Source organism: Rhamphochromis sp. 'chilingali' (genome assembly GCF_963969265.1).
Source record: "Rhamphochromis sp. 'chilingali' genome assembly, chromosome: 4".
NCBI classification, from domain to species: Eukaryota; Metazoa; Chordata; class Actinopteri; order Cichliformes; family Cichlidae; genus Rhamphochromis; species Rhamphochromis sp. 'chilingali'.
This window is the reverse complement of record NC_137948.1, coordinates 43431547-43452674: the sequence shown is the minus strand read 5'-3', so window position 1 is coordinate 43452674 and position 21128 is coordinate 43431547. Positions and strand designations below refer to the sequence as shown.

Sequence of the window (21128 nt, the reverse complement as noted above, 5' to 3'; positions counted from 1 at the left end):
TACAGGAACAGCAGAAATCGATATTGTGTTACAAAAAAGGTTTTTGTGCTCTGACTTCAGAGCATGTTGATCCTTTTTCTGAGCAGGAATCCTGACATTCCTTCACTGTCCAAATGTGTTTAACTGGTTTTTGGCAGCAATAAACATGACAGTTTACTTATTTTAATTTAAGACATGTTTTATTTTAATTACGTTTAAAACTTTTTTATTTAACGTAAAATTATATTTTGTTTTAATTTACTTTCAAATTCTTCAGTTGCTGCAGGGGCTGCATAGTTTTCATATTGCATAGTTCAGAATAGCTGTAATTGTACCAGATGGTTGCATTCAGTTAAGTTGGACTAGACTATAATACAAACCGTTCAGTTTGTCAACAATAAAACTGACTGAGATGAGAGAAAGACTGAGTGTGAGACTTTGTTATTAGATAAAATGAATATTGATCAAGTTTACCTTTATGGACAGAATCTGAATATCGCAAAATATTTTTAAAAATTGCAATAATATCGTATCGTGCGTTAAGTATTGTGATAATATCGTATCATGAGATGTATGGTGATTCCCACCTCTAGTGAGCAGCTTTAGGTACCTGGGCGTCTACATCTCTGAGGACCTCGCCTGGACACTGAACACCACACAGCTGGTCAAGAAGGCTCAGCAGCGGCTGTATTTCCTGAGGAGGCTGAGGAAATTTGGTATGTCGGCCAAGATCCTCAGCAGGTTCTACAGCTGCACTGTGGAGAGCACACTGACCAGCTGCATCACTGCATGGTACGGCAGCACTACTGCTATGGAGCGCAAACACCTGCACAGAGTGATAACTGTGGAGAAGATCATCAGGACCCCGCTGCCCTCTCTGCAGAGCAGCTACCATCGCAGAGTCCAGAGGAGAGCTGCCTCCATCCTCAAAGACCCCACACCCCCCCAACACTTCTGCCCTCGAGACGAAGGTTTAGAAGTTGGAAATCCAGAACATCCAGACTGCCATCAGACTCTTGAACAGCTGACCCATTTTGAACAGTAATAATTATTTTTTGCACGTCTGCTCATATTGAGCTCTTTTGCACACGTCTGTTTCAAATCTCCATATTTTGTCTCCTTTTCTGCCTTCATCTATTTATTTGTACTACTTGTATTTATATGTTTTATTTCTATTGTATATATTAATCGGCATCTGTGGGTGGACAGCAAAGAAAGAATTTCATTGCACAAAGAAAAACCTTTTCTCTCGTGACACATGGCAATAAACACTGAATGCCAGGGGCAGAAGGATATCCAGGACCCCTAAAGAGAGCAGCCATTTATTTTAAATTAATTTAATTTGATCACTCAAAGCACTTTACACAACTTGCCTCATTCACAGAAGCACTTTTTGCTTCGTATTTTCTGTCTAAATGCTGAATTTAATTGAATCTGCCACACACACACATTCAGCAGAGAGCAACTTGGAGTTAGTATCTTGCCCAAGGATATTTCTCCATCTGTGGTTAGTGCAGGTGACAGTTTACTGGGCCCTTCCCCAGATCTCTGCTTCGATCCTGTCCTGGAGGCTACAGACGCTTCTTCAGCTCACGGCTTGCTTCGTGCTCTCACACTCTCAGTGGAGACTTCTACTGTAATGTCCTGAGGCATCTGAGAAAGAACTTTCAGTGACCTGAACTGAATGTGTACAAATGTAAACTTTGCACACACGAGTCAAAAACAAGACAAGCAGAATTTATAATTGACAATGAAGCTTTGCTAAGCTTTCATGGGTGCAGCCCATAAACTCAGCTCTGCTCCTTGAATTTCCCCTAAAACGTGGGATCGTTGAAGGGGACAGAAACAGACGTCCCAGCGGCGTAAGATTCAGCACAAACAAAGAAATACTCAAACACAAACTTCCACTGACCACATTAAAACAGGATCTATCAACTATTTAATTTCTAAACCAAATAGTTGAATGATGTCATACTGTAAATGCACTGAGACTGCTACACTGTGATAGTACGTACTAAATATTAACCTGCTTACTTGCTTCAGTTTCAGTGAGTCTTGTAAAGCCGTTACTTATTCCTTCCTCTCGTCTCTTACACGCTACACTTGCTTTACTGTGATTCTTGTTTCTCTTCAGCCACACTTGCTGTTTTCTTTCTAGCTCAGTCTCTCCATGTAAGCTCCAACCATCCGCTGACACAGTAGAGCCTGTGACAGCAAAGTATTTCTTCTTCCTTCTCTGTCACTCCCCTACAGACGAGGCCTGCTGCTGCTGTGTCTCAGGCTCTGATGAAGCTAATAAAACCAAAATGTTTCTGATTTACCAACACAGCTCTTACACTGCAAGCAATCCGCTCTCGTTTGCTCTTAAAGGCACAACATGGGCTGTTTTTGTTTCATCACTGCTGTTTTTCATTCTTTAGCCCATCATTTCCTCACATCTGGACTTTCTGACACATCTCCACCTTTAAGGGCACGCTGTTTAATCCTCTGTTCATTTTCTGTGTTCCTTCCTTTCTTCGGTCATTATTTTACATGAATTTATTTAGAGTGAAATATGTGTGATTCGCTCTGTTACGGATGTAGAGTTACCACGACTCCCCTTTAAATCTGTGTCCACGTCCACTATGTTCTATTAACACCAAATTATCACTCAGGCTATGAATTACAGCCGAAGACCCAATGTTTGGCCTCCTAATAAAATATTTGCGCAAAATTACAGAATTATTTCAGAAGAAAAGAAAATGAGCAGGGTCGATATTATTGGCTCCCCTGAAACAACAACATAATACGAACCACTGCTGCGAGCTGATGTGTTTGTAACGTTCAAAGCCTGTAAAATGAAAACCGAGACTTATCTTCAATTTACAAACAGAATAAAAACTTCAGCAAGTTCAGAAATATAGAAGAAGCCTGGCAGTAGGAAGTGAAAGAGTTCAAAGACTCTGGAAAGAAAACTTGTGAGACGTGTCTTTAAAGACTAATGACTAAAGTCAGACCAAGAAATACCCAGACTGAAGTATGCTGAGGACAGCCTGGAGAAACATCACGAATACTGGAAGCATGTCTTTTGGTCAGACGAGATAAAACGAGAGCGCTTTGGTCGCAGAGATGCTGCTTATGTTTGGAGAAAGAAAGACAGTGAAACACGGTGGTGGGAGTATTATGCTGTGGGGATGCTTCAGTGTGTCTGGAAGTTGGAATCTCATCATGGAGGAAAGAATCATACAGAAAGATGAGATGTGAAGATTCTGAAAGAAAACTGGGTCTTCCACCACGACAATGACCCAAAACATACTGTTCTGTCCTCACTAAGTGTTGTCCTCGTGAACGTAGACTCAGCTATACAGACAGCTAAACACTCTCCTAATCAAAATCCAAGGACAGGCCGATGTGTTGAGTTGGATGATTTAATAAGGAAAAAGTGTGAAACTGTCGACAAAACCAGAAATAAACCAATAAAAATGTTGCACCAATATGAAATATACCAAACACATATTCAAAGATATAAGAACACTATATTTATCTGCTTAGTGAGTGCCCGAATAAAACATCAAATGAAATCAGCTCATGATCGAAATGTTAAAGAAACCACATGGCATATGAGCTAGCTTAACCTTACTAGCTTAGGTTATACATGCATTCAAATTAAATTCCAACTACAAACTATATCACGCCTTCACAACAAATAGTAATGCACACTAGTCGTCTCAGTGATAACAAACAATATCACTTACAGATGATGCCGTTTATCAACTTGTGAAGGCGTGGATGGCAACAGGTTAACAGAGGTGAAACTGCCTCTGGCTAGATCTTGCAGAGTAAAAAATACACAAAACAACCACTAGAGGGCAACCTGCTTCAGAACAGAAAATACCTAATGCCAGCAACCATACGCTGTGCCTGGTAGGCAACTGCATGCAGAAGACCAAAGTGAACATTATTGACTGGCAGGCACAAAGCTCTGACTTGAATCCCAAACAAAGGTTGGGCTTACTAGCAGAAAAGGATACACGTTGACTGTTAGCTTATAATTTTGACCCTGGTAGTTTTTGAGAAATAACTTTGTGTCTGCATGCAAAGTGAAATAATGTAAGCATCCAAAGAGTTTGACATTTGAGGAAGTTGTGTTAAAAATTCATGCTCTGTTGAACCATCTGCTCATACCGTGTAGCGGCTAAATCCACATCAGAGCCACACAGAGTCATTTTAAGTGACTCACTCACACTGAAGCTCCACAGTGATGTATGCATGTGTGGTTTTCACGACGTTAGCCTGTACCTTGTCCAGATACGTGTAACTCCACATCTTTCCATCAGCGAAGACTCTGGAAATGATTCGTCCCTGACTGTCGTACTCCCATCTCTCTGTGGTCGGACCCCTCTGGAGACCTGTCACCTGACCCGAACTGGACAGACACAAAGTCAGATCACCAACATTTCAAACATTGCCTTTGAGGTTTTTGAGAGCTTGAGCCAAACCAAAATCTAGTGATAAGCTTTTAAGTAGTTGCATTTTGGTTCCTGTTTCTTTGATCTGTTTCTTATTTCTTTGTGTTTACTTTTTCAATCTCAACTCAATTCAGTTTCTATTTTATTTACATGGCACCAAATCACAACAACAGTTGCCTCAGGGCGCCTTATACTGTAAGACTTAGCAATAATAGAGAGAAAACCTAACGATCAAACAACCCTCTGTGAGCAACCGCTTGGTGACAGTGGGAAAGAAAAACTCCCTTTTAACAGGAAGAAACCTGTGACAGAACCAGGCTCAGGGAGGGCGGGGCATCTGCTGTGATTGGTTGGGGGTAATGGGATGATCCTTCTGCATCCTTTCCCTGTATCTCCTGTATTTTCCTGTCTTTTGGTACTTTTAGTTATATCCTGTTTTATTTTGGTAACTGCTTTGACATTTTACCACCTGTGTCTGTTCTTTTCCCTCCTCTGCTTCTCAAATTGTTTCCACCTTTGAGTTCTTTCACTTCAGCTCCACTGACTGTATGTATATCGTTATGTCTTTGTTCACATCGTCTGTGCTCCCATTAGGGCTGTGCGATATGACCACAATCTCATATCCCGATATAAGACATCTATCGTCCGATAACGATATAAATCACAAACATTTAACATTCTCTGTAAACTCTGTGAATCTCGGGCAGCTCGACTTGCGTGAAGTGTTTCCTGCTGGACGTCGTGTAGCTGGAGTCGAGTGTTTTAACGATGCATGAAACGATACATTTTTAGTCATAAGTTGTAACGGCGCCGTTTTCTTTGTGAGAATTTATTAGACGGCGTGCTGCGGGGAAAAGCCTGTTCTAATGTTTGAGTCTAAGGTTTATTTTTTAGCACCTGGCAGCTCTTTTTAATTCTCATTCGTAAATAATCTGCTTTTTCACGTGATTCAGTTTACTTTGAAAAGTCTCAACAGGATCTTGAGCTTTATTGTGAAAGGTTTATGTGGAAAATAAACAAGCAGACACGCGGTGGTGTTACCGTCGTTGTTGCTAACCACAACGCATAAAACAGGCGCTTGTCCGTCCGTAGTGTGGTTCTATTAAATATAAGAGAAAGAGAGAACTTGAAGAAATTAATATAAACACTACAGTGACATCAGAACCATGACAAATATTGCTGTAAACAGTTTATTTTGCGACACCACGAAACAAACGACAACGTAAAATGAAACGATAGATGTTTTTATATCGTCATCCGATATATATCGTTATATCGAACAGCCCAAGCTCGCATGTATCTTTTGGTCTTATTATTCACATCATCCTAGTTTCTTGGAATAAATCAAGTTCCAATGCCGCTTCTCATGTTTTTCACTCTTTCTGAAAACTCAAAGCACTGTAGTTGTTCCCACACGAGGTGATCCATATTACCACAGCCTGGTCTTTCACTATGCATTTAGTGTGATCGCTAACTGTGCCCAATCATAGATCTGCACGAAGTGTTCAGTGAGAGCAGCCTCTTTGAAGAACACTGTATTAAGCAATTAAATCTATAACCGTGTAAGAAGATGCGACGCTTCCACAAATGTTTCCATCTAACTCACAGAGTTGGTTACAATAATGAGCACAGTTGTGCACAGCAAGAGTAGTTTTACACTGTGTGTGTCAGAGACAGCAAGGGAGAGACAGCTGAGATGCTGAGACTAATGCAGGCTAGAGCTCGAGCACGAAACAGCCATTAGTACTTTCCACCATATTCACACACTGTTTTACATTTTTAGGCATATTTAGGCATCAGCATATGAGAGAATACATGCAGCCACTGTGAGAACATGCAAACAACAGGAATCTGCAAAGATCTGAAACCAGAATCTTTGTGTACTACAGTGTTTTGCACCATCGAGCAGAATGACACAAAAGGAATCACCTGGAGTACGTCAGGTTAACCGACAGCAGCTTGCTGCTGGGAACCCAGAGTGTTGGATGGCCTTGGGTATCATAGATGATCTTCAGCAGGAACTTCCTGTGGTCATCATAGATTTTCTCAGTTCGCAGTGTACGATCATAATCCACAGACAGCAAATTCCTCCCATTCACCTGAAGAGGCGGAGACACATTCATAAAACATGCATTAAGATACACAAAATATCAAAAGTTACACAAAATGCACAAACTGACAGTGAATATGAAGCCAGTGTGCTGAATTCTTCATAAATGCAAAGTATTTTGGAAAGTCTTGATGCGTTCTCAATCATCCAGGTAAGAACATCTCCAAAAGTTGATTCTGTTATCTGGACGTTTTCAGTGGGAGAAACGTTTCGTCTTCTCCAGTCTCAGCTGACTGAAACTCCCACACAACGCTACGTCCAGATGAATATTTTGGAAAGTGTAGATTTCCTAAAATGTTTCCAGACAAATCACTGTGCACGTACTATTCACTCACCCATCCAAATAATGGAATTCAGATGTCCCACAGATGTATAAAATCAAGCACATAGGCGTGCACACTGCTTCTGAATGAATGGGGAACTCTAAAGGAGTTCAGTGAACTGTACTGTGATAGGAGAACACCAGTGCAACAGGTTCAGGCATAAGTGGAAGAATCTGACTGGCCTGCACAGAGTCCTGACCTCTTTTGGGTGAATTAGAGCAGAGACTAAACTAAGTCTTCTTGTCTGTTCAGTGTCTGATACCCAGTGTGTTAACCCAGACGATAATAGTGCAATATAGTGTGTATGCTTTGTTCTTAGGGAGTACCACACATATTGTAAACGTCTCAGAAATAAGAGACAGGCTGGACTGTCTCTTATTTCTGAGACGTTTCAGGATAAATACTTAGTCTTCCCCTCTGATCAAAGACTTAGCAATAAATATTCTAATAAGTGTTAACCTGAGATTTGAAGCATGATCCATGAAATAACAACTGAGTTACTTAAAAATCTGCGGCTGAGTCAGTGAACTAAGATCTGCACCAGGAACCAAGTCTTTATTGCTTTATTTAGAAATAAAACAAATCCAGACAAAGTTCTTCAGCGCCTCAAAGACTGGCTGCCTCACGCTGAGCCGAGCTACCCAATCACCACACAGCTAAAGAAATGCACATTAAAAGGTAAAGTAGCTGTCCTGTTCTTGTCATCTCAGTAAAGTTGCTGTTTCTTGTCTGACAGCAGGCTTTGTCGTTGCTCTACCCAGCACGCAGCTTAAACATGCAGCTTTCTAATTCACTGACATGTTGTCCTCAGTTCACAGCAGCAAGATCATTATTTAGCAGAAAGACTGGATTCAACTTTGCTCCTCTTCAAAGGACTGCGATTCCACTGTCATCATTAAGTTGGAAGACAGCTGGACTGTCATTGAGTTATTAATGACAAATTATACTTCAAATGACTCTCACATGTGCACAGACTTTATATAAATTCACCTCTGAACACTCATTAATAAAAACACATCTACTACTCATTACTGCTCGTTCATAGCAGAGCACTCCCTATTATGAGTCATGGGTCACCTGTGGTGACACTTCCATTATTGCTTAGTGGGCCATGTTGAGAGCAGCTCAGCTGTGTGTTTCAACTTCACTGGAGCCACGTGACTAAAAGGATTGTGTCCCGTTAGGCTGGGAGAGAGTGCGTCGCGTCATTTTCAAAGCGCTGCTTCCTTTCCGAACAGCAAGAACAAAAACACGCACCTATAATATGCAGACAGTGAAACTCTGTAACCTACATGATGGATACAGTGATTGCCGTCTCACAACTCAGCACCATGTGAGCTTTGATTTCAGTCTCTGTGATAGACTTGTTTGTTCTCTCACCTTTCTTTAAGACACTTGTGCATGAGCTATCACACTACAGACCCCTTCTGTAGGCGTCTACGGCTGATGCTGGATGCTGATATATAACAACAAAATGATGGTTTGGCAAAAAACATTGGAGGATATGGTTATGCACCTCGCATTCTTATACTTATTACGTTTATCTCTTTTTAACACACTGGAGTTCATTTAGACCCACACCAGGACCACTGCGGTTGCTTTGGTCCGTAGCCCAGTGCGATTGTTGTGTTCACACCTGCACAAACCAAGCGCACCAACCCGAGTTTGATTTAAATGGACAACAAACTTATTGGTCTGTGCTTATCTAAAGTTTGAGCTAAAGAGCACTCACTCTGAGTTTTCTTCCAAAGACGATGACTTTTCCTCTCGTCTGCTCCTTCCTGAACCTCCACTCCACCAGGTTTTGGCCGTTCTCTCCCGGCAGAGTCATGTTACGTCGCGCAACAGTTGGGTTAGCAGCACCTACACAGGTACGACAACATGTGAAGCCCTGATGGTTTAGTGTACAAGAATCTCAATTTCCTGTACATTTAAAACAACATATAGACGACATCTTTTTGAGGGAAGGCCTTGCAGCTAGATAATGTCGTTATAGTGGAAGAGTTCAGTCCAGACCTTTAACAACGGGCACATGAAATAAAACGTACAACAAAGACGCAGGACAAGTGAAACGCTCAGTTTCCACATGTTCATGGACTAATGTCAAAAGAAGACGGGATGCTACGCCGCGGTAAACGTGGCCCTGTCCAATCGTTGTGGAGGCTTTTGTTTGTTTGTTTGTTTATAAAATAATTTTTTAAAATGTTTTTCCTCAGTAAAAACTCACTGGTTTTCTATGTCCTGTAGAGACAAAAATATGGTTGCATTTTGTTTTCATTTTACACAGGATCATTTTTCTAGAACTGGGTTCTAGAAGATAACAAAATAACTAAAATAACAATAAATTATTTTATATTCTGAGACTAAAATGTAACAATACTGAAATAACTTGAGATGTTTACATGAGACTGATCACCTCCCAGTGTTTCCTTTTATTTCCAAAATGTTACAGCGTGTTTTGTCAAGCTTACACATATTTAGGGAATCATTACAAAACAATTCTCCTTCAGTTTTTGTCTGAAACTCCTGGTTGGATTAAAACATACTCTCAGTGCAAATCAAACCCCAACACGTGACACAAACACTGCACCCGTCCAGCAGTTTAATATTTACTGATTCGTTTTTATTGTTGGAAATGTTTCGTTTCAGTCTCTTTAAATATTATTGCATGCAGAGCATACATAAGTGGCAAGAGTTATGAAAACCATCACAGGAACTTACAGTCTTGTTAACATGTCAAAGCCTCAGCAGGCTGACAGTGAAGTGCTGATAACATTTCTAAAACTTCCTTTATATTTAATAGAATTTAGTTAAGTTTTCCAAGTTTACAAAATTGTTTCAATCGTTTAAAATGTTTTTTACGTCACGTTTGAGTTTTGTTTAACTCTAATAATTCTGACAGATCTTTCTGCAGGTGTTTAGCTGCAGAAAGATCAGAATCAACAGGAGCAACAGGACAGAGACGCAGGGAGCAGAAATCTCAGCATGTGTAGATGGTCCCAAACCAGTGCTTTCCACACACTACATCAGAATCAGAATCAGAATGGGGTTTATTGCCAAATGTTGAGCAGGTTTACAACATTAGGAAATTGCTGCGGTGCTTCAGTGCAAACATGCTGTCATAAATAGCACTTAAATAGACATGGAAAAAAATAAAAGTAGGGATAAGAATTAAAAGTGCTACGTGGAAAGATATGTGCATGAGATATATACATGAGAATAAGAATTAAGAGTGCTACGTTGAAAGATATATATATATACATATACATATAAGTGAAAATAAAGACAGCTTAGATCCTCTCGTAGATTATAAAGTGAAGGCACTATGTTTAAAACACACCTGCCAGAATATGAGGCTCTGTCTGGTAGTGCGTGTCCATCCCGTTCGCATAGATCACCCTCAGTGAGTGGTCGTTCCCCACCTGGTAGCTGTTACGAAGCTGGTCTGTTTAAAAGGAAATCACATTAGAAATGAACCATTTCTTTATTGGATACTTTCCAAGGCATTAACTCATATAGGCAGTATTCTTAGCTGACCTGAGGGTGAAGGAGAAAGAGACAAAAACAAAGACAGCGAAGCATAAAGGCCAAGACAAAGAGGGAGACAAAGTAAGGGGAGAAACCCGAGAGGGCAGCGTTTGAGCCTGCTAATGGAGCAAAGAGCATGTATTAACATCTCCCAGCCTCTTTTAATTACATCCTCCTTGACCTTTCACAGGACTAAAGGCCGTTATGTGTGCATACAAGAGAGAGAGGAAGAACACACAGTCCTCACAGACCATCTCTGAAACAGCCAAGACCCTGGGTCACCAACTCATTCTCCATTCCCACTAAGTACTCTTAATCCAGTCTCCTGTCTCATGTTGTTTACCATGTCAGCCGTGCAGCCCCATCTAACGTGTTTTCATTTCTCTAGCTCACAGGCTAGAAAATGAATGAAGTGATGGAGTGAAATGCTACACTTGTCAATTGCTCTGAATAACTCATGTTGCGATCAATACTTGTGCGTGGCCATGCACAGCTCACTCTGAAGTAAATCATTGCCAGCCTCACTTCAAATGGCTCATTAGTTCAGATTGAACAACACCAAATTACTTTTCCCCCCCTCAGCGTTTAGGGTAGAAAGTTTGACACGAAGGACGACAAGGATCCTTTTGCAGTTCCTAAATCTAGGATTATTAGGGCAGATGGGATTACAGATCCATCTGCAGCTTGTACACTTCCTCATGTCAGATCTTTTCTTAAAATAAACTTTACACAACTAACACAAGCTGCTGATATAACTGCACACATCCCAAACAGAACAAATGTGATGACGAGCACCGCTTTGACAGGATGTCAGATGGGGGTATGTACATTTGCATTTTAAAAATCATTGTATTAACATGTTTAGGTGTGAAATTGACGCAACCACATGGACACTACGCTGTATTGTGTGCATGTGGTTGTGGCCAAGGATCCAGGCTAGTCGCTGATTCCTGATACTGATCGATCAGGGAAAGTGTGGAAACTGCACAATGTGTGAAGTGATGAGAAATCGAACTGTTAGCAACTAATTGAATTTACTATGAACCATGCACTGATTTAATAATAAATAAAGACCATATTCTTACTTCAGCTCGGACTAAAGCTTTTAGTATGCTTCACACACACGAGGCCACCTGTAAAATAGGAAACTTTCTTCCCCTCTCAGGTTGCATTAGCTTCTTACCTTGCACCAGAGTGTAGAAGGAGTCTATTGATGATAGGTTGGTTGTTATGGCAACATCCTCATCCCTCCCTGACGTCTCAATGTCCACAGCAACAGCCCCTGACGACATGTCGCCATGGAGACTGGTTACCACCCCAGTGGGGAAGGTCACATTAGTCAAACGACCCTCACTGTCATAGCTACAAGGATGGTGAGGATACAGTAAGAAACAGACATTAGGATCCACGGATAAAAACTCAGACTCACTCACTGACAACCCAGCAAAAAGCAGAGAAATTTAAAGGTTACATCAAGATATAAAGTCAAGACGTAACAATCAGAGTTTGAATTGATTTCATTAATTAAATTAATCTGTCCATTGACCAGAATTCAACTAGAAATCCAAAAAGTGGCTCACTCATAGAAGGTAGTCCAGCCAATTTGGATACTCTTGGTAGCCAACAAGCCACTGTTCCCATGATAAGTAAACAAGACCAGTTCCTGGCCCTGAGCTGTGAGAGTCTTCAGACCTCCATTAGTCCCAATGGTCAGCCAAATGACCTAAACACACACAGAATCACAGGTGATCAAGGATACACACTCCTAATCTGCTAACAAGGCTACTCAGTACTCACCTGATTGTCGGGAGCAACCACACGTACAGGCATCCTGTTAGTGTCTCTGCGCACGCGGAGCGTGTTTCCACTGCTGTCCGTCACCGCAGTCACATCCTCCTCATTGCTGAGTGTGTGGAGAAATGAGTTACTCGTGTAAGGTGCCACAAAAGAGGACAAAAACAGTAAACAACACTGTTGTGTCGAACAATTTTGCAAGGTAATGCAAATGTATTATGGTGCCGTGTGTGGTCTGGGCGGAGCTGCAGGGGAGCCAATGCCGGGATCACCAGGGGGTATCTGGCTCTCCAGCCGGTTCAAGGCGGTCCATAGGCAGGGGCACAGATGGCCAAGGAAACTTTCCTGTCCCCGGCCTGGGTTCCAAGAGTTCTGAGCAGGTACTAAAATGTGATGTCGTCACACTGCATGCAACTGATTGGTTGGTCAGCAATGAGCAATGAGAGCGTCTCATTTACAAAAATCCAAACAGCCATTTTTGAAACTTGGCTACAAAAAACAACGCCGTGTTCCCCCAAGTGAGAACAACCCACAAGACAACTCGAGTGGAGTCATGGTTATTAGTGGCGAGTAGGTGCTAATGGAAAAGCGGCTTCAGTAACCAAGCAGTGCTGCAATGACAGTCACAAAAATGTGTTTCCTGACAAACACCAACCTGTAACTGAAGTTGTATTTGTAGTCTCCAGTGACCAGAGACATGGTGAACTGGTGAGTCCCATTTGCATCAAACACGTAGAGCTCTTGAGAGGCTGGACAGGCCACTTCATAGGAACTGGGACCTGAAGCCAGAGAGCCTGAATACACAGACCAGCAGACAGACAGACCAGTGACTTTGTTTTCTTTATCTTCTTAGATTATGTTCCTATGTTACTTTTGTTATCTATTATTGTTTAATATTTTTGTTTCTAAACTCACACAATATTGCACAGTCTATGTCATTTGCCATTACATGAATACCTGCATAACTGAATAACTTACGCAGGTATTCTCTCTTTGCAAATCTATTTGATTATTCTGCTGATCACCGTCACTACACATCCGTGAGACAGCTGTCTGCTTATTAACATACATGACATACAAGCCCTCTATTGCACGTCTACTGTGTATGTGCATACACTTTATATACACACCCGTAGGTGGTTGGTTGCGTCGTACGGCTCGAATGCGGATGTTTCCCAGATCAGCCACATACAGCGTCCCATCCGGAGACACAACCAGAGAGGAAGGACAATTAAGCCTGGCATCTTTGGAATAGCCATCTCCGGTTTGATAGCAGTCGCAGTTTGCATCATTCTACAGGACAGCCAAACGAGGGACAACAAACAACATCAACACAAGAAATTCTCGTCTCATATATGTGTGTCTCAGGTTCCCAGTCATCCACATTACTGTAGTGTAATGAGCTCGGAAAGCAAGCCACTGGAGTTTTATGAAGACATTTCACATCCCATCCGAGAGGCTTCTTCAGTTCTACAAATCAAACGATGGAGCGTCCCAGGTATTTAAACCCTAGTCGGGGATATCTCTTGGTCATTGAGCCTCTCATTGACCAACCATAATCATGTGCCTCATCACATTAGCCAAGGTGTGATAAAAAAAAGGTGTGGGTCATAATCACCAGGTCTTTGGGTGAGAACACTGTGAGATCTTGCTTCACCCTATCATGTGACCTCTTTGGGTCACCTGCTGTAAGATGTGCGGAGGTTGAGGGACCTGCGAAGGAATCTCAAAACTGCGTTGTAGGTGGAAGTTGCTGTCGTAAGCCACCCCTCTGTTCAAGAACGGGCTTTCAACGTGAACATAAATGGCACTCCTTTTAAAACCATCTGTTCTCTCAGTCCAAAATGTGAACTGTGGTATCATCAAATGAGTCCTTTAGCAGATGGTGTGCAGCTGTGTCTTGTCCTGCCGCGCTTGCTCTTCTATGTTGTGCAGTTCTATGGAGCGGCTGCTTGGTTTCTCCAGTGTAAAGGTCCAAGCACTCCTTGCTGCACTGCACAGCGTACACTATGTTGCTTAGTTTGAGTTTGGAAGTTTTGTCCTTGGGATAAACTAGTTTCTTCTCTAATGGCATGGTTGGGTGACTGGAATGATAATGTTCTAGTTCCCTCTTTCCTGTGCATCTTTGCTGATTCAATGAGGGCTCATTTGGGATAACCACTTGTTTTAGGAGCTTTCTTTAGATGTGTTTGTTCCTTTCCCTTCTGGCTTACAGGAAACAGTTTCTTCTCATTGCAGTGTCCTGACAACTCTGTGTTCGAGAGGGTGTTGGGAGTCAAAGAGTAGGTACTGGTCTGTGTGTGGGCTTCCAGTAAACTTCAGTGCTGAGCTCCTCCATGTGCAGAGCATAGTCCAGAAATAGCAAGCTATTCTTCTTCACTAGTTGGGACCACATCCTCATGTAGGTTTGACAGCATAATAGATATTATCTAGTAGATAATGGCAGATGGCTTGAGCATGAATTGTCTCCAGAGGGGACTGGCAGCATCTCAGGTCACTGGCAGGTCACCAAAGAAGGCATACCTTTTTTGAGAAGGCTTGTGAAGAGAGGGGGCCTGTAAACCTTGATTAGGTGGTCACAGATTAGATTGCGTGAACTGGATATGCTGGCAAAATTGATTGGCGAGAACTTAACGTAAGCATGATCAGCAAGGTGGAGTAGAAGCAAATCACGCTAGCACCCTGGCACCAGCAATGATTGGTGCTGCATTTGGCAGACTGATGCTACAAAGGTTAGCTGAGAGGAGGCATCGTGAAGTGCCATGAAGGTTTGTGCCTGCGTTTTGCAGGGAAGAGATAGTGGAGAAAAAAACTGGCATCTCGGTGCAAGAAAAAGCAAATAAAAATCTATGTTTTTGACTTTTTAAAAAACCCATTATATGTAAAATATGTGGTGGAAATTAAACAAAAGGGGAAAAAGCATAGAGCTGTGGTGAGGTCCTAGAAGAGCACCCTTTAATTCAAGGGAGGGAAAGGCCTGGGTTCAATAAACAGCAATGGGCTGTGCTCGTCACCAGATGTGTCCTGGTGTGCATCCTGCCTGGAATGTCAACTGGTAAATCACTCGGCCATCCAATGGGTGGCTTTGCATCCATTACCATTAATGGAGGTCCCGTTCAAGTGCAGTGGTATGGACTTCATCGGGACAAGATCCCCGGAGTGCCAGGGGACATTGCTTTGTATAAGTTCTCGTGGATGATGTGATATCCCGAAGCAGAGCTGCTGGCACGGGTGCAGTTGCAGGTGATCTCCTGAGTCGGAATCCCAAAAGAGGTACTGACGACCACAGGGTCTCATTCATGTCTCACACACAAAAGAGCTGTACCACCCCCAGAGCGATGGGCTGGTGGAGTGCCTTAAAGTCCATTACTTCCATGTTTATTCATGAGGATTAATGCAGTAGGGCTTGCTGTCAAAGTCTTTTGTTTGCAGTGGAGGAGCTGCCCTGGACCTCCATGGAATTTTCTCCCTTTGAACTGCTGTTTGGCAGGAAGCCACAGGGGGATTTGGACGTAATTACAGAAAACTGGGAGGAATTTCCAAGCCTGAATAAGAATGAGATTTAATATGTTGTGGACATTGTGAACCACACACACTGGGTCGTTTATTATGGGAAAATTTGTGTTTTCACACAAAACCTCTGGTGATAATTTCCCATGCCATTATTCACACCCTGACTTATGTGATGACAACTACGGTTTAAATACCTATGACTCTTCATTATTTGATTTGTAGAAATGAAGACGCCTCTCTGATGAGAGGTGAAACATCTTCAGGAAACTTAAAGGAGTCCAGTCACTTCTCTTCCTCACATCCTGTTGCATTCACACGTCACTATTTGGATGCTACACATTCATTCTGAATTCGAGTACTTCAGTGAGCTGAGCAGAATGACCGATAAGGACTGAAAACAAGAAGTAGCTGTGATGGGTACCTTGCAGTCACAGTCAGATAGCGCTCCAGCTAGATGGGTAATTTCTCCATCAGTCGACACCTGGAGTTTTAGTAGAGAAGGAAATGATTCTTAAAGTTTAGCACAGTGGCACTTTCTGTTACAGCTTGGTAATAAAGTAGTAATAGAAGGGCAACGAGGCAGAAACAAGAACGTAATAATGTGGTAATTTAGTGGTTATTACTACTAAACCAGTTAATATCATGGTAACAACAGTGGATACGGTTAAGTAATATTACACTGAGCTTTATGCAGTTGGATAATAAGGGACCAAAACCTGGAGATAATAATGTAGAAATAAAGACATCCCCACGAGGAAAAAAACATTAGTAATAGTGTCGTAATACCTTAGTAACAATATGATAACCTGCTAGAAATAAGAGGGTGATATCTGTGAATTTGAATTCTCACGTTGTTATACAGAGTTAAATAAGGTAACATTGGCTGCTCTTTTAGCATATTTGGAAAGTATTACTTTATTAAAAAGCTTGAATTTATCCCACCTTAGATTTCCAGGATTCTGCTTAACATTCATGATTACAAGGAAATTCTGTTCAGCAGACTACCTGTCGAATACGGTGGATTTTCTTCTCATCCGTCTCTGCGATGTAGAGAACGCCACTGTAGGATAAGGCGATGGCTGTAGCACCCTCTAGCATGGTCTGAACCGCCCTCTTTCCCATGGTGTACTCTATACCAGGCACCTGGCAGTGCATGGGACGACCTGCCACAATACGAACCTGAACACACACATTTGCACATGAATGTTAGTTAAGAATCATTAAGTAGCACTGTGCATTTGTTGTTGTGGCACAGGAAGGCTGTGAAATACAAATGTCATTAAATACTTATATATTAAATATATATATTAAGTCAACTCCTAGGGAAAAAGTATGGGACCAGTGCGCCCCTCCTGGGATAGTTTTACCATGGGCCCACCTTGGAGTTGGGCCTAGGGAGGGGGAGCACACAGGAGAGGATCTGGTGGTCAGGCTTCAGCCCATGGGGCTCGGCGCAGCCTAAAGAGAAGACTGTAGGGACATAGGGCTCGGGTGCAATGTGTGTGAGGAGGCAGTCAGGGATGGAGGCCCTGGCAGTCTGATCCCTGGCTACAGAGGTTAGCTATTAGGACAGGGAACATCAACTCTCTGGAGGAAAGGAGCGAGTAGGTGAGATTGAGCATTGCTGGCTACATATAGCCAGGTTCACCTGAATGCACGGCTTAGGCTCTGGAACCAGTTTCCTGGAGGTGGGCTCGACTCTGTTCTAGTCTAGAGTTGTCAGGTTACCACCAGTATGTTGGGGGTTTTGCCAGTGGAGGTGAGGGTTGCTTCCCTGCGCCTTCAGGTGGGGGAACAGGTCCTGACATTTGCCCTTATGCACCAAAACCAGTTCAAAGCACCCAGCCTTTTAGGAGTCACTGAGTGGGCCGCTCAAGGGTGCTCCATCTAGTGACTCCAAATTCCTAATGGGAGATTTCAATTCAAAGAAAGTGAGACCTGGAAAGAGGAAGTGAGCATGAACGGCCTGATCTGAACCTGCGTGGTTTTCTGTTATTGGACAACAGTCACCATTTTTGAATATGAGGATGTCCATCAGTGCACAAAACACTAGGATGATGATGAGTTTTGTAATGATATCATCAGGTATGCGGTCCTGGACACATTCAGTACTTTCATGCAAATTAATTGTGTTGTCAGATGTTTGGGCATGTTGGAGGTATTTCCACCCTTTGCTGTGATCAATGTTGAGGTTGTTAATCAAAAAAGTAACTATTACACAAGTAATCATTACACGTGTGCCCATTGTTACAGGCCATTTGGTCCCCGTACAAACACACTTGTCATTAATAAGTTGGACTTGTTTCCAGTGAGTGTTGGACTCCACTCCCTTTGTCACTGGTTCTGTTTTATAGCTTACATGGATAAAATGTCTGTCAAGCAGGCAGAAGGCTTCTACTTTGGTTACGTCAGAATGGGTGGGTGTCCTCTCTGACATAGGCTCAGGGTGTCAGTCATTCCAGAGGGTTTCGATTGGAGCCAATACTCCTCCATATCTAAAGGAGCCAGTTTGGGGATCTGATAAGGATGCTTCCTGGGCACCTCCTGGGTGGCATGTCCCATGAGGAGGAGGCCCACAGGGTAGACCCAGGACACCAGAGAGAGATTATATCTCTCAGCCTGGGAATGCCTCAGTGTACCTCCTGATATGCTGGAGGTGGCTGGGGAGAGGGAGGTGGGCCTCTGCTTAGGCTGCTGCCCCTGCAACCTGGTCCTGGATAAGTGGAAGAAAATGGATGGATGGATAAAATATACATTCAGCAAAGGGATACATGATACCTGTCTATTTTCAGTGATCTGCAGCACAACATTGTTGTCCAGCACATAGATAGAGTTATCCATGGGATTGATGGCTAGATCTGTGGGCCACTCTAACCGCACCTGGAAGGAAAGAGGACAGAGAAGAAAGGTGACACTTCACTTCCTGCTCATTGTTACACACACACACACACACACACACGCACACACACACACACACACACACGCACGCACGCACGCACGCACGCACGCACGCACGCACGCACGCACACACACACACACACACACACACACACACACACACACACACACACACCACATCATGTGATATTTTCACATAGTCTGATATTTTCTGATCAGCAAAGAGGTTTTAATAGTTAAAGGTTACCTGTCTTATGTGCATGCTGGTGTCACAGGTCAAAGGTCGTGCAGAGGTCAGATCATTGCTGCCCAACACTGTGGAGATGATCCCGTTACGATCCACTTTCCTAATCATAGTTCCATCCACAAAGTAGATCAGCCCGTTTTTATCAACTGCAATTCCTGTGAGTAGTGAAACACACACACACACACACACACACACACACACACACACACACACACACACACACACACACACACACACACACACACATGATTTTATGATAGTAAATTATTAATGGAACTGCTTCAATGCATAAAGCAAAAAACAAAACGAGAGAAGTAAACATTTTGAGTGCAGATGCAGCATACATAGTTACAATGAAAAATACAAAAAGATACAATAATAATAACATGAATGCAGTAAGAGTTCGGTGCACTCAAGCAAAGTCTGCAGAGATTACTTAGATTACTATAAGCAAGAAAAATGTTACAAGTGATAACAAACAAGTGGCAGCTCGACAAAATAAGACGTGTTCACAGAGAAGGTTATTAGGAGCGACGGTGTGTGCGATTCTCCTGTGATTTCTGCAGCAGCAGTGTAACACATACAAACATGCAAATACAGTTAGCTATATGGCAAAGGTATGATCTCTGACAAAAACAACAGTTCTCCTGGACAGCATGGACTTTATTCAGAGAAGGAAAACACAGGCAGCCTGTTGTTGATGACAGAGGTCACAACAGTTCAAATAACCTCTCTCTATAAATAGACTGATACTGCATCATCTCACAGTCAAAATCCCAAATCTCAAACTGCTTTAGAAACGAACAGTTGCGACTTCCTGCTGGCTACCAGATTGAAATACATAACAGCACCTTTATAATGTGGTACAACTGGACATTTGCAGCATTTCCTGTGCAGAGATGTGTTTCAGTCAAAATGTAACCTTATCTAGACTCTGTTGCACTTGAACTGAGGCTTTTGTTGGAGCAAAAGAAACCTTAGTCTTAGGATGGCGTTCCTGATAAATAAATAAAGTTTGCTATGACTTCATGTCCATCTAGGATAATGCAAGTCTGGGATTATTTGAAAGTAGTGGGGAACTGGCAGTTACATCCAATATTCAAATACGCTCACGCGCCTACAGTGCTGAAGGTGTTAATGGTTCTGAACAAGTTTGCATTGATGTCAGTGTGACTTCCTGAGCTTGATGAAAGAATTGAACTTGCACACCTGGACAAATGCTAGGTGTGGGAATTTAGTACTATAACAACATGCACTGATGCTATGACAGCTATGAATTCTGCTGCTGGCTGCAACCAATAAATACTTCATCTGCTTCTTGCATTACACCTCCCACACTGTGTTTTATTTGCCCACTGTCAGGACTACTGTTGGTACGGCTCTGCAGTTCCAGTGGACGAAGGACAAGAGGATATCTGACAGGTAATACATCTAGTAAGGCTATGCTTATGTAACTGACTTAAATAATAAGCACCTGTGTGTGTGTGTGTGTGTGTGTGTGTGTGTGTGTGTGTGTGTGTGTGTGTGTGTGTGTGTGTGTGTGTGTGTGTGTGAAAGCAGCTCTACACAGGAGCAAGTAAAATGGGATGAAAAAACTAAAACACTGAAAACCATACCAATCCAAGCATGTGGAGTGTGTGTGTGTGTGTGTGTGTGTTAGAAGGAGACAGAAAGATTCTGTGTACGCACCTTTTGGTCCCAGTAGCTGGGCCTCTGTAGCTTTTCTTCCATCTCCACAACGCGCTTCATCAAATGGAGGACACTGCTCACCTGTACCAGCCACTACTTCTCCATTACCTGTAGACACACACACACACACACACACACACACACACACACACACACACACACACACACACACACACACACACACTAAGCATTAACCAGAGAAAGGTACAAAGCTGCAGACTCACTGGAGTCTCGTATGACAACACTGTCTTATAACTACATTCATAACAGGAAGTAAAAATGCTGATGCTTACTGATGAGGTCACGGGCACCGCTGAGCACTTTGGGGCGGTAAATCCGTCGTGAGTTAGTGTCGGACACATACAGCTGCCCTGTTACTGGGTCAGTGGCTAAGTAGTACCGGTGAGCAGGGTTGTTGCTGTGGAGCGCAGTGAAGGGGAACAAATAAGAAAGACAGAAGAAAACTCATTAGAATGACATCTGTGTCACATCCCTGATAAGTTATCAGCTGTAACACATTTAGTAACCAAACTAATCACACTGTTGTGTTTGCTTTCACAAGGTAAATCTGCTAAATGTGTGGGCAGATAAAGATCGAA

At 42.5% G+C, this 21128-nt stretch overlaps 1 protein-coding gene across 4 annotated transcripts in view; it reads right to left on the bottom strand.

Moving 5' to 3' along the window:
* The window catches only part of tenm3 (teneurin transmembrane protein 3), a 183226-nt gene that overhangs the window by 14298 nt on the left and 147800 nt on the right, over window positions 1-21128 (bottom strand). For all 4 annotated transcript variants that reach the window (XM_080881555.1, XM_080881557.1, XM_080881556.1 and 1 more), the window contains 15 exons: window positions 20823-20947; window positions 20530-20637; window positions 18841-18995; window positions 18474-18575; window positions 16701-16874; window positions 16117-16176; window positions 13313-13475; window positions 12838-12976; window positions 12186-12291; window positions 11969-12111; window positions 11572-11750; window positions 10201-10305; window positions 8593-8723; window positions 6357-6526; window positions 4258-4384 (listed from right to left, as the gene is read on the bottom strand). In XM_080881555.1, coding sequence (XP_080737681.1) covers window positions 4258-4384; window positions 6357-6526; window positions 8593-8723; window positions 10201-10305; window positions 11572-11750; window positions 11969-12111; window positions 12186-12291; window positions 12838-12976; window positions 13313-13475; window positions 16117-16176; window positions 16701-16874; window positions 18474-18575; window positions 18841-18995; window positions 20530-20637; window positions 20823-20947 — 1987 coding nt within the window. The remainder of the gene's footprint in view (window positions 1-4257; window positions 4385-6356; window positions 6527-8592; window positions 8724-10200; window positions 10306-11571; window positions 11751-11968; window positions 12112-12185; window positions 12292-12837; window positions 12977-13312; window positions 13476-16116; window positions 16177-16700; window positions 16875-18473; window positions 18576-18840; window positions 18996-20529; window positions 20638-20822; window positions 20948-21128) is intronic.